Source organism: Stegodyphus dumicola, chromosome 1, assembly GCF_044657685.1.
Source record: "Stegodyphus dumicola isolate Sdum_Otavi_A_Nest chromosome 1, ASM4465768v1".
Classification (NCBI taxonomy): Eukaryota; Metazoa; Arthropoda; class Arachnida; order Araneae; family Eresidae; genus Stegodyphus; species Stegodyphus dumicola.
Window position 1 is genome coordinate 201,955,156 of NC_140768.1, and position 14,911 is coordinate 201,970,066.

Sequence of the window (14,911 nt, forward strand, 5' to 3'; positions counted from 1 at the left end):
TATTTACACCTTCGAGGTTCTACCGTTCGAGATGCCTTCGAGGTGTGCTACCGTTACACCTCGAAGGCATCCAGAAAGGAGGGATTAAAGGGAGACTGTGGATTAGGGGACCCAATCGCCAAATCTTGGTGGTGAAGAATCATTATCCAACATCTTTCAGTTCGGACGCCACTGTAGAGTCATTAGGTTATTTTGATGCTGGAACGTGAAAAATGAGGAATGCCTTCGCTGGAACTCGAACATGAACCTCTCGAATACGCGCCGAGTATGCTACTTTTACACCTTGAAGACATGCAGAAAGAAGAGAGAAAATAACATATAGATTAAATGCATACAAAACCGATGACAAAATTTTGATGAAATTTATTTTTCCAAAAACATTTTACAGTTCTGGGTCTCTTCACACAGACGTTTCTCGTACAGCTCTTCTCAGTATGACAAAGCTCAAACAGTAGTTTCCACTTCAAACTATTAAGAACTTTAAACACAAGCAATGCAAAAGGTCTTGAAGGCACACGGTAATCCCCCCGACTACCAAAAAAATTTCTAATGATTTCTGGGTACCAAATTCGTAACTATACTTAAAAAATATTTGAATTATGAAGGTGTGCCTTTAATCCTTTTAAATCTTGTATTTTGTCAAGAAATTACAGATTAATTAAATTTGGTAGATAAATCAAAGATCTTTTGCTCTGCTGAAAAGCAGTACGTTAAGAAATGGGTATTTGCGAGACTACATGGATGATAGCAAAAAGCTTCTGTAAACACAACAATGACGACTTCGGACTCATTAGTTTTGGACTTCAGACTTCATTAGTTTTGCCACAGTATCACGTAGTTTTAAAGGATTTTAAATTAAGCATAATATTGTAAAATCGTAGCGCATATTTTTCGGAAATAAGCAAGACAGTCCAATCTCAAATTGCAAATTACAGAATACAATGAAAGCTAATAAAAGAAAGCTATTTTATATGAAAGAAATAGTTAGAGACCACACATTTTACTAAACCAGAGTATATGTTGTACGTAGGTACGTACAATATGATCTTAGAAACATTTTACTATTAATTAAAATTACTTTTTGAGTGACCATGCAATTAATTATGTATGAATATTTCCATACGTTTTAAAAATGCCTAGATAATGATGAAAGAGGAGGACATGTTCTCTAAAAGCCTGACATTTGATAACAATGATCATGAAACACTAGCCCGGAAACGCTGAATTTATTTATTAAAAAATTATTTTCAAAATTTCGCCAACTTTGCACTGTAAAACATTCAAGAAAAGAAGACCGAAAGAATCTCTTTCGGTGTTCTTTTCTTGAATGAATAGCTCATATTTCCAAATGGATGCCATCGAAGACAAACTCATTTCATTTCTCCGATTAGAGTTCTGAAACAGCAGCGGTTCAATGCACAAAAGCAAATTAATGAAACTAGTATTCTTTACAACATTCATTTTTATTTTTTCATATTTAGTACAACCAAATAAAGAGACATAACTGAATACTGAATCAACTGCTCACTTCTAGTCTGGGAAAGTTACATTTCTAAAAATTCTTTTATCATCCTCTTCTAGTTAGTTTTGTCTCCATTAAATTTAATAAACTTTATGTTATTTTACCGAGCATTAATTGTTATTATAAATTAAATTACGAAAAAATTACAAAAAATAACTGATTATTAAATGACTTACCAAGTCCTTTCAATTAGTTAAATGCATTAAATAATCAGATATTTACTTTATTTTTAAATATTTATTTGTTAAACCATGATCAGGTTATCGAAGGCATATTAAATAATCACCTTTTTATTTTGAATTTATTTATTCATTTTTTTAAAATACCATCAGTAACTGAAAGAAAATTTTACTTGTTTGTATATGGCAGCTTTCGGACAATAAGTTTGACGCAATAAAAGTGTAATCGGTATAATTTTATTCTATAAAAGGCAATTCGGGCAGTAACCTATACATTTACCACCCAATAACTTAATAAAATGTTTCTAGTCTGCGCGAAGAATGAAATGAATTGATTTGTGCAGAGGAGAGAGAGTTAATAGTTGAACAGGCTTGTCTTGTATTTTTTAATGATTTTCATTATTTGTTTTCAGATCTTTTAAGAATGAACTTGAAAAAGATCTATAATTTCTATTATTAGTCCATTTCCTTTAATTGGCACGAAATACATTTCTTGTAAAGGTCAATGTACTACAGTACTCAAATATGATATAAACTGACGGAGATTTCAACTTCAACGAATTCAACGAATGTGAATGCAGTAGACTTTACGCTCATCACATACGCACTAATAACGCACAGGAAGCTGGATCGTGACCACCGGATTTGCCGTCTGTGAAAGCAAGCGAGAAATGGCTTAGTACATGGAATATAGAATTACCGTTACGATTTTACAGTGCAAAGGGATCTCAGTCTCTGAAATGTTGGGCCAGGTTTTTTCTGGCAGTATGGAGAACAATACCTGTTCGTGTATATGGGAGTGATTTTCTGCCATATCCCTGTTTTATCCAGATACAGACTCAAGATGTTCTCCAGTATTATGTAAAACAGGAAAACTGAATACGCACATAACCAAACAGCTTCTTTGAAGAGCGTACAAAACAGCTTCAAAACTCTGTGAAAGATGCATTGCATGACATAAAAATAACTGAAAAGTGACAGGCTTTGCAAGTATGCAACCATTCCAATTTTTAAAATTATTCCATTCAACTAGATCATAGGTGAAATCAATAATATTTTTTGTTTATTAACTAAACACAGTTCTATCGAAATCATCAATCACTTATCTCACCTATTAATACTAAAGTCACTGAATAAACTGGTCCTCTGATAATTCCGAGCAGATCATTTTTCCAAGCTGACGGATTGAATTCTTCCTGTGTGTTAAAAAATACAGCAGTATCACATTATAACTATTAAAGTTTCCCAGACTTCAAAACACCATTTTAAAAAATTACTATTTGAAAATTTGTGACATAGATTTATCTTTCGAAATGGAAAACACAAAGAAGAAAGTGAGATTTTAAAATCAATTATTATATTGTCACTCTTTTCCAGTTTAGATTTCAGAAATGCCAAAACAAGACATACATTTGTTTACATGGATCGAACTGTTTTCTTCATCTTTGAACATATATTGTAAATTATTATGAAGACATAGTTTCAAATCCATCTTTATCTTTTTCTATGACAGCTTATCGCGCGTGTTGTTTACAAAATGGTTTGCCACCCTTGGCGTAGAAACTCTGTCCTTCCAGATTCTTGCCACAGGTCTGAAATTTGAAAGAAAAACACACAATTATGCAATATTTTAAAGATTATCTACAGAGACAAAGTATTTTAAGCATGCAAATTCCATAAACTTATTTTTACTATTTATTAAACATAAAATTAATATCGTTTTCATAGACGTTTTGCGTAAGGTCACGGGAAATGCATACATATTTTGTTTTCCTCATTACTGTCTATCCGTTTTTCTCAAACTGAAATTAAGTTACGAGGACAAATAATACTGGTGTTTACAAATATCGATAATCGTCGTGAAACACAAGAATTTGAGCCGTGAAATCACTTTGAATGCTCATTTTAAACCAATTGTTTAAGCATTTCACAACTGTAGACTCACAACTGTAACTGTAGACTGTTACATAATACTTGTATAAACTAAATTCGGAATAGAGAACATCCCAAAAATTGTACTCGTTTTGTAATAGTAGTTAATTGAGCATGACACCGCATACTTTGAACTATCATTTCACATTTCCAGCCATGGTACTGAAATTTTTATGCTTTGTATACGTTTATCCCACAGTTTTGTTGCCAGTTTATTGAGAAATACAGAATAGTTTGCTAGAACTCTTAGTAGTCAGCAAAAAACTTCCTACTAAAATACTGATTAACCGCTGTAATGATATCTGGCTACATGGCTCTGTATCCGCCTATCTGCTTTAGAACTTCTGATAGAAGATTTAGGTGCATCCAAACTGCAGTCCCAGACTAGTGCCGAGCGTTTAAGACCTTTCCAGTGAATTTAAGGATGGGGTTGGAATGTGGTTTGCTGAAACGAAGAACTGCAGTGAAAAGTAACTTCATTTCTATATGGATTGGCAGCAGAATTGTACGATGACAGTACAAAAAAACTTGTTTATGCGGTACGTTATCATGGAAGCCTTTATGAAGCGTCTGAGCCAGATGCTTTCAGAATACTTCGGCTAAAATGGAACGAAATTCCTCGCCGCGTGTCACGCATCGAGGCATTATTTGTTCTTCAACTTCCCTGTAGGATTCGTAAAATTTGAATTTATTATTATATCACTAACTATAGAATATGGATCAGGTGGAAGATGATAAAACAAATAATTGGATTGTGTTTTCTAATCAATAATCGGTCTGAGCGTAGTCAATTCGAACACATGTGAAACTACAAAACGGGATCACCACTGATCAAACCAGACATTTATTTCTATTGCAGTCTCTATTATTGTAAATAATCAAATACTAGGGAAAAGAAACTAATAAAAAAGCAGAAACTCCATTTCAGCTTCATTTAGTAATTCATGTGAGAGCACATAATTCACACTGAGCTTGGATGAAGAAGATCGTGCAGAAACGATGAATTAATTTCGTGGATTTTTTAAACAGAATAACTTCGCTGTCATGCTTTATGTGTCCGCGGTCATTATTTTAATGTTTAAAATGGTACATTATAAAAAGCTATATAACACTGACAGAGTTGCCAGATACATACTAATTAAAAAATTAGTTTATATTTTATCTGTTGCCAAAGGGCTAATATATATTCCTCATACCATGGAAAGCACAGATCTAATGGTAAGTGAAATGACAGCAACTTAACTGTATTGTAGAAAGTTTTTGCGTTTTGTTAACAACAGTGCCTATTTTCGACTATTAAGAGAAATTCTGAAAGTAAACGACATTATTTCTGCCATAATATATAAATAATAATTAAGAATATCTTACACTGCATTTGAAGCATTGAGAATGGTAGTTGTTGTTTAGGGCCTCTACCCATCGGTCTCCTGCCTCGATCGGGAAACCACAGGCTACACATTTGGTCGTGAACAACTCGTTCCAATCTGTAAGCAAAAAAAACAACACATTTCCTTCAAATATTATGATGTCCAGTATTCTTTTGTTTCTTGTACAATTACGTAACAATCTAAGAATCTTAGTCAAAATTTTGCAATCTTAAAAAGAAAAATCTGTATAGATTATCTGTCTATAACATTATTTTTACCGAAATGTTTATCTAAACTCCACGATGGAAGCCTAATGGAAGCCACTAAGAGAGAAGTAATTGCTTGTAAGGTTAAGATTAAAAGGCTCTGGTGGAAGATATAAAATACTTAAAATAAATGAAAATATAGGAATACTTACATTCTTAAAAATAAGGGGGAATAGTATAGAGTAATTTCCTCACTTGTGAGCAGTTTAACTCGCAATTTTCAGAAAATACAACAAAACCAAAAGCACAAAGTTCACACAGAAAGCTCTCTAAAAATAAAATCTGTTCCACAAGGGAAGCATTTTGTCAATTATTGTAAGTTTATCTCAAGAAGAACAACTATCTACGTTTATGTCTTCAGACATTAACAAATATTTTTACTTTTTTGTACTTTCCATTTTGGCACCATTCAATGGTTTACACAAAATTCTACAACAAAGTACTTCCGTTAGTTCAGTTTGCTTTCAATGATTAACGATTTGTTTAAAGTCATTATCAAGACTATAATGTCCCTCACTACTTTGCCTATGATAAAATATCAAGGAGTCTAATGAACTGTGCAGCGAATTAGCGCTGCTGAGTTCAAACACTAACAACGTAGAATTGAGAAGAGTTAAAATATCTTTTTATTCACTCACAGAAATGATAGCAGATAGCTTTTTCTCGGGCTTTTAAATCAGGATAATAAAATAAGAAACTAATCCACTACCAACTAAAATAGACTTAGCCGAAGCTATACACCAATATCTAACGTAATGCCCTTAATTTAAACTAGAAGGCGATTATCAACAAGCACGCACAATACGATGGAGTGTAATAGATTCAAGAATGAAATACCCAGAAGGCAAACACGCGCATCAAAAGGACTCCTAAGCACTCTCTCTTTTTGAAGTAAGTAGAACTTCCTTTAAATACTGCTTCTAACTCATTTGTATTCAACGCGATTCTAAAATCTCGTTCTGGTAGGGAATTGTAAGTGGGAAACAAGAATTGAAAGAAGAGGGTTTCAAAATTAAAATTAACTGTTATAAAATTAACATGAAATTAATTTTTCTTTCCCTACCTAATTTATGTTTTGAAGCGCCACCTAAAACATAATTTGGAGAAAAAGAGTAAATATTGCTATGATGTCATACCTGAGCTTAAACTTCACGACAAGGTCCACTTCCATAAAACAGGAAAGCGACATTAACATTCTACGAAATTAACCACCTAATCGATCTTAAACTAGCCCTGCAATTATAAGAATGATTAATTAATCATCTCCTAGTCATTTAGTCGTAACTAATCTGGAAATAAGGTGAACCTGAAACTGAATATGCGGCACAACTAATGCGAACATCTCCTCACTTTCCACTGTGCTCGTCAAAGGGTAAACATTTCCAATGACCGCATATGTTACCTATCGATTAAACTTCCAAACTTGCGGAGTATTCATTAATTTCCCTTCGTGTAATGACTATGTGCGAATGGTACTTCTTTAATTCGCCTCAAACTTCAGCACGTTTTTGCAGAATTTTTTGAAGTTTTAAAGCAGTTTTCCACTATTTATAGTTTTAAAATTCTCTGTACAGACTCATAAAGTGCGAAACCATTAATAAAATGGTTGAAATCATTAATAAAATTATCCAAAAGTAAAGTTCAGTCTTAAAAACATGGACAGGTGAATGCGTACACCGCTCAACTAAAAAAACAGCTTAAAATTCTAAGAAAATAAATTCATAGATCTTGTGTAAATGTTTTTTGAAAGATCTTCATGTGGCAGGTAGAACTTTAAAAGTTATGTTTTTCTCTACAGTTGTTTTGACTTTAACTAGCACTAGTATTAAAGGTCTGACAGGTTGTAAGAAGGATCTTAAAGTCATTAAACACATCTCTCACATATGCTATATTGCTATAAATTCATGTAAATATTTTTGCCTATTCTAATTTTTTTTAAAATTCTATGCAGTTTACGTTTTGAAGTGTCGCGCATTGTTTTAATCTGTTTATTTATGTATTTGGTACATTTTATGTAAGAAATTAATAGTGTATTTTTGTTTAGTCAAATTTCTAGCTACGTATGCTTATCTGTGTTTATTATGATAGATCTTGTAAATTAGAAATTAAATAAATTAGAACTGTAGATCTTGCAAATTTTACAAAAACCAAACCGACGTTTGGATTGTTGAGATTACTCAGATAAACGCGGCGAGATGGACAAAAACCGTTCTTTTGTCTCCATGTTAGCTACATACGGTTACATTTTACTAACTTGGTGGCATTCTAGAAGTTTCTCGAAAATACAATTTCGTAGCCCAGGAGTGATTTGGGTTCCAGAAACGATGTGCAGACTTTTACGTACGGCTGCATTAGGAGCAGTGAGTCAGTTAGCTCAGTGATTTTAATGCTTCAGTTCAGTAACGTGCGTTTGTAATAGAGTTTCAGATTTTATTCCGTGAATAAATTCACTGTTACGTGATGCGCTTCACATTAAGTAGAATTAGTTTTATCTTTTCTTTTCTGATTGAACTGCAGAAAATCGTTTGCACTTATGGAAACGACTTTCGATTTAAATTTTCTAGTTGGCAGTTTTAGATAAAGATTTGGCATTTTCAAAATAATCGTCTGCTGCTATTTTGTTTTATTGGAATGCATAAAAAGAGATTTATTTTGGAAATGGCTCCTAAATTTGATAGATAGGTCGAATGCTAAGTGAATGCAATTTTCCGAGGAAAAAGTATTCGTATTTACATATTGAAAAGCTGTCCTAAAATCGAGTTTACTGCATTTCGAAGAGAAGTAATTTTAACGTATTAGATTTCCAAGGAAAAAAGCTTCTAACTTTAAATAAAAATGATCAAATGGCCCCAAATTCGCATCCTGAAATTACTTGAATATTGAGGGTAAATATCAAGGTATTGCAAGTAAATATTAAGGTAAATATATGACATATTGCGAGTAGATATCAAGAATGTGAAATCTCTGATCCTGAGAGAAAATCTACTGTCTCAAACAGCCATTACATCGGAAATGGGAATGTCATCTTTCACTGAAGATAAAATCGTTCACAAAGATTTGAAGTTAAAAAAAAAAAAAGATGTTTAAACCTAAATTTCCTCAGCTTTTGCCAAAGCATATTACAAAAATAAAAACAAATTGTAGAAAATTACATGAAAACATCTAGTTCCTGATAAATGAAAATTGTAAAATGTGGTAATATTCGAAATGGCATGGGTGCATTAAAATGACTGTAATAAAATAAACATCTGATGTAGACACCACTTCAGACATGACTGCAGACATGAGTTCCCTGTAAAAAATTTTAAATTATACACATTTTTTGCTGCGCTTCATTTAAACTAAATATCTTCAAATTTTTCTAACTTAATTAGCTGATTCTTTAAAAGGCAAGTTTAGAGTGATATCAAAAATTGAAAATTTTACAGTTAAGTATCCTGATCAATTTTTGTCATACGGGAGTAAAACCTTTTCTAGTTTTATTTTTTCATATCGAATGCTTTATTCTTTCATATCAACTTCCCAAATATACGTATAGGAAACGGTTGACTGCAATAAAAATTATATTTCGTTTTTTGTTGAAAATTAATTATTTTTAAATTCCTACTATTAACTCACACTCTCCCTATATCTTGTTCAAATTTTCAAACTTTAATAAAATACTTTTTATTCATCCACTCAATTTCAAATACATTTTTATAAACTTGTAGTGGATGACACTTGATGTTAATACAGTGTTTTTACAATAAATAAATTAAACTAAATGTTTTACATATATTTATATAATTTTAAAAAATGTTTTTTATTAAAAACATTAATTTTTTGTTAATTGAATAATTCAATAAATATTTAATTAAGCATTCAATTAATTAATTAATTATTAATTTTTTTTAAAAATTACAAAGTTCATTAAACATTCAATTAATTTTTATAACAGTAATAAACAGTAACTAAAATAAAATTTTTCTTTGATGACCTAAGTAGGAATTAACTTTAAAAAAAATATATTACTTGTTTTGTTCAATTTGATTTTACATTTCCTAAACCTGAATATTTTCGTTATTTAAAACTTTCTATAACTGCAAGTATGTGGTTCTGACCAACAACTGCGAAAATAAAGGCCGATTAAGGGGTTTTGTACATAAATATATACGTTTTGTTTTGTAAATTGCAATACAAAACGGAGATGCACAACTAGATGCGGTCCCATATACAAAATTTCAACATTCTACGGCTAATCCTTTCTGAATTATGCTAGATGTATGTATGTACAGATGTTACGAAAAATTTCCCTTTTGAATCCACTTTAAATCCGTTTTACAGTTGTTTCTTAAAAAACAATTCTTTAGTCTGTCCGTACGTACAGACTTCCCGCTGAAAAAAAAATTCGTCCAAACGGATTAGGGAACAGTTAAAATTGATAATGGATGATTATGTTGAAATACGCTAGTAGAAAGATTTCGGGATTAAAATACATTCTTTACTCCGTACTAAGAAGTAAAAAGATCGATTTTGTATAAAACAACGTACAAAATGGCCATATGTAATGCTTCGATATATAGAAAAGTTCTGAAAGGGATGCATGAAAGTTGCCGGATTTTGTTTCAGCGGTAAATTAAAGCTTAAAAATTCTCAAATAATGCAAAAATTAATTCACTATCTTACCAACGGAATAGTTTTCTCCAATTCCAGCTTTGTATGGAAAGTTTAATAATAAAGTTGGAAATTTGATTAATAGCAACTTCAATAAGGTTTAGCTTCATACAGACAAAGCCTTTAGTCAAGTCAACTTCGCTTATTTAATAAAGAAGAATGAGGAACAGGGATATAAAATATCCATTTAAATGGATATTTCCTACCCAAAGTACCTATAAAATCATCTGATTCTTCTCCAATGGACTTTTGCGATTTTGATTTATAAAAAACGAGTTCAATAAAAACGGCATCCAAAAACAATAAACATACTTTGGAACACGATCCAAGAGAAGTTGGATAAAACTGACACGACGGTGATAGTTCTGCAAGAGACAAAATTGAGGACTGAGGTTAAGGGCTATGATATCTATCGGAAGGATAGACAAAATGAGAACGGTGGTGGCTTAACGTTCCTCATCAGGGATATCAAATATCAAAGCGTAAAGGTTAGTAACAATATCACTGATAATTCTAGTCTAGAGATTCAGGGTATAAGGATCAACTGGAGAGGTAAATACTTTAATAATATACTTAATATGTATGAGCCCTTCTGATCTCAATAAAATACCTACTGACTTGCAAAATCTTTTCCTACCAATTACTATTTGTCTGGGCGATCTTAAGACCAAACATCTTATATGGGACTCTTCTGGTATTAATTCTAGAGAAAATGATTTGCTGAATATGGTCGATGATAAGGGTTTTGTGTTCTTAAATGATAGAACTCCCAATCATTATTCATATATTAATCATTATTCATCATTCTGATCTCAATAAAATACCTACTGACTTGCAAAATCTTTTCCTACCAATTACTATTTGTCTGGGCGATCTTAAGACCAAACATCTTATATGGGACTCTTCTGGTATTAATTCTAGAGCAAATGATTTGCTGAATATGGTCGATGATAAGGGTTTTGTGTTCTTAAATGATAGAACTCCCAATCATTATTCATATAGTTATAATTCTAAAGAAGCTCTGGATGTTACCTTAGTTAGCTACGACCTCAGCCCCACCTGTAATTGGAGAATATAGGAAGTGATCCTCTTCCAATTCTATTTAAGCTGAATAGGAGGCAATCTGTTTATAAGTTCAGTAATAGACGCTGGAACATCGAACGTGCCGATTGTCAAACTTTCACTGATCGAACTGAAAGTTTGGTGTGTGCGAAACCCCTTACTGATAACCTACAGACTGACTGGCTGTCCTTCAGGCGGATCATTTACAATGTTACCAGCCAGTCCATTCCTAGGGGCAAATGTAAAAGGAAAAAGCCTTACTTAACCAGTAAAGTGCCTGTTCTCGAGGCATTGATTACGGAGAGAACACAAATACTGAGTGATCTGGATTCTGCCGTAGTGACACTAACAGAATCAAACTAAATAGAGTGAATGCACAATTAAAAAAGATGTAGGCACAGATCAAGATAGTTAAGTGGAATGAACTTTATGCCGGTCTGGGTTCAAGATCTTCTAACAGTAAATTGTGGAAGCTGGTGAAGGGCATTAGTAAGGAACAGCCCCAATTTGAAAAGTGCAATACTATATATTCTAGAGGTGGAGTCTTGCTCAGAATGATGAACAGGCTGCTAACATTTCAGGGGAGGATTACCAGTTAATGAGTACTCTGAATTTCACTGATAACGACAAGTATGTGAAGGCCATGGCGAGTAATATTGTTCATGGCTGTCGTAGTAATCCTCGTGTGGGCCCGGCTATTTTCAACAGAGCATTCTCAGTTCAGGAGCTTGATGCTGCAATCTCAGGTTCGAAATTGAATTCATCACTTGGGCCAAATGGTATTCACGGTCAAATGATCTTTCATTTGGGTAAACATGGTAAACAGAGACTTTTAGACACCATGAACGACTCCTGGAGACTTGGTCGCCTTCCTCGTGACTGAAAAAAGGCAATTGTGGTGCCTGTTAGAAAACCTGGTAGGGGCATTGCTTCTGCCGAGAGTTGTAGACCTATTGCTTTGACTTACATCTCATGTAAAATTATGGAGAAAATGATTTTAAAGAGGCTTGCTTTTATTTAGATACCCACAACATTCTCCCGATGGAGCAATATAGTTTTAGAGAAGAACACAGCACATAACCAAAGAGTTAGAGATGCTCATAAAAAGAAACCTGCACATCACACTATAGCTGCCTTCCTTTCTAAGACCTTTCTAAGGCCTTCGACAGAGTTTGGACGCAGAGGCTGATTGCCAAATTATATGATAAGTTCGGCATACGTGGTAGAGCATTGCCTTGGATTTATGATTTTTTGAGAAATAGACGAATTAGAGTGACGTTCAATGATTCGACCTCAAATGGTTTTGAAATAAGCCAAGGTTTTCCTCTAGGCTCGGTTTTGAGCCCTACCTTGTTTACACTTTTTATTGCAGGAATTGAAAAAGTCATTCCTGGGAAATGTGAAATTGAACTATTTACAGATGACATTGTTCTTTGGAGTTCCGGCACTGATATTGGAAAGGTGGAGAAGAGTATGAATTTGGCTTAAATGTCATGTGGAGCTTTGCTGTAGACCACAAATTAAGTTAAGTTTTAACCCTTCAAAGTATACTGTGAGTTTCTTCACAACCAATAGAAAATTATATAATTTTTGACCAACACTTCTGTTGAATAGTTAACCTTTGGAAGTGGAGAAACACCCAAGGTACCTGTGCTTCATATTGGATCCTGAAATTTTGGGTAATAAACACTTGGATCATCTTGCTTTGAGAGCTAGGAAACGCATTAATATCCTAAAGTACATCTCGGGCCATGATTGGGTCGCCGATGCTAGTACTCTCAGAAACATCTATATTTCCCTTATTCGATCCATTTTGGATTACGACTTTCCCATCTTCTGTTTTGCCTCTGATTCAAACCTAATTTTCTGTAGGTTAGTGCTTCAAGGATTATTACAGGCTTTCGCAATTCATGCCCAAAAGATATTGTGCTTTTTGAAGACAATCTGCAGCCTTTATGTCTTAGGAGAAATGCATGTTTAGTGAAGTACTACAATAAGCTCTGCTGTCTTGGCCTCCAGAATCGTACCTCAAAATTTCTAGGGTCATGGAGCAATAACCAGAGGCTCAAACATGGTAGTCCCTTTGGACAGGTTGTTTCTGACCACCTTATCGCCAGTTCTATAGAACAATACAGCTTATCTCAGATTATCGACGCCTCTGAAGGTCTCGATGAGGTTTGCTTTCGTGTTAACCTTTCTGTCCAAGTTAGCAAAGAAATAGAATTGCCGTGCTACTTGAAACAGTTAGCTCTTGAAATAGTTAATAATGTCCCTATGGACATTATTCACGTTCACATGTATACGGAACGCAGTAAACTTGTTGATGGCAGTTCTGGCAGTGGCATTTATATTAGATTTTGGGATCAAGAAATAAGAATTAAAGAAGAAATCTAGACTTCTGCTCGGTATTTTGAATCGAACTTATTGCAATGCTGGAGAGTCTGGATTCCATCGCGTGGCTTCCTTAGTCAAAAAATATCTGGATCTTTTCGGATAATAGAAGTGCCGTCCAAAACTTGGCTAACTGACATAATGTGAGGTATAGTACAAGTGCAGACATCCTCAGGAAACTAAAGCAACTTTCCCTTTCTCATCGGATCTACTTTCAGTGGATTCTGTCACATGTCAACGTTACTGGAAATGAAATTGTGGACAGCTTGTCTAGAGTTGGTGCCAGTGAGACCATAACGCCTGCCTCTCCTTTTATTTATATGGAGCTATTTTCTAAATGTAAGGCAAAGAATTAGGCTGTTTGGATGGTCCCACCAGTGCACCCATGGTATCAGAGTAAGTGCCCTGGTGGCTCCTTGGTTTAGAGCAGCAATAGACGAGATCAAACTGCACTTACTAGATTCCTTAGTACTTATCTATTATCAATGACTTTTGTCGGTGGTAATAAACATTTCGAGATATACACTATGTGGTCTTCCGCACAGGCATCTCCTGATCACATCTTGTCTTGTCTGGGGCTTACCAGGCAGGACCTAGTTCAAGATCACCTTTCTGTAATTTCTCTCAGGGTGAATGAGCTCATGGTTCTGATGTAGCACTGCTGTTCACGAGGATGAGAAACAACAACAACCACAACAAAACTTTTACGAACTCATAGCTCTCATTAGCACACTAATGGCTATTAAAATTGCAACACCAGGAAGGAATGATCTGACGAACGTCAAAATTACATGAAAGGAAGAAGTTGGGATATGCAAACGATTAGTATTTCAGCGCATTTAGACGATGCAGGAGAGAAAAACGACATCTGAAGCGCTGCATAAATGAAACGTTGTGTAGTGGACTTCTCATTCGTAGAGTGCTTTGTAAGGTTGAAGTGTTTTCAGAATATCGTTTTATGCCTCGAATAAGTAGAGGAAATGCTTAGCAGTAAGTTTCAGAATTCGATAGAGGCAGAATCGTTGCGTATTTGAAAGTGCAGGTTATCGTTCCGTGATATCGCCGGTCGCACTTTCCGACATCCAACCACTGTCATGCGAATATGGATTCAATGAATTGCTGAGAGTCATACTGAACGGCATGCAGGATCTTAACTCTCTCTCATGACTAACTCCAGAGAGGACAGAGATATTGTGAGGTCAGCCCTGAAAAGCCGTACGACCACATCATGGACCATTAGTCAGAAAATGGGCATGTATGCAGCACGCCCAGTATCAGCTCGTAAGATGCATCGACGTTTGCAGTATCGTGAACTATCAGCAGGGGGACCTTTTCTTTGGCTTCCCTTGAGAATCCAGTAGAGAGAGAGACGGCGACTCTGGTAAGTCAAACGACAAAGCTGGGTACAGGAGTGGCACAATGTCGTCTTTTCAGAGAAGTGCAGTATTCTGATGGCCGTATACTTGTCTGGAGTGTACGAGGAGACCACACGTTGCCTGCTTGTATTCGATATCGCCATAAGGGCTCTGCACCTGTTCT

At 34.4% G+C, this 14,911-nt stretch overlaps 1 protein-coding gene across 3 annotated transcripts in view; it reads right to left on the reverse strand.

Annotated features, from left to right (window-relative positions):
- Positions 1-348: 348 nt before the first annotated feature.
- LOC118201726 (uncharacterized) overlaps positions 349-14,911 on the reverse strand; it is a 149,885-nt gene continuing 135,322 nt past the window's right edge. For all 3 annotated transcript variants that reach the window (XM_085824808.1, XM_085824797.1, XM_085824801.1), the window contains 2 exons: positions 5,002-5,117; positions 349-3,293 (listed from right to left, as the gene is read on the reverse strand). In XM_085824808.1, the coding sequence (XP_085680934.1) occupies positions 3,216-3,293; positions 5,002-5,117 (194 nt within the window). In that variant the 3' untranslated portion in view covers positions 349-3,215. The remainder of the gene's footprint in view (positions 3,294-5,001; positions 5,118-14,911) is intronic.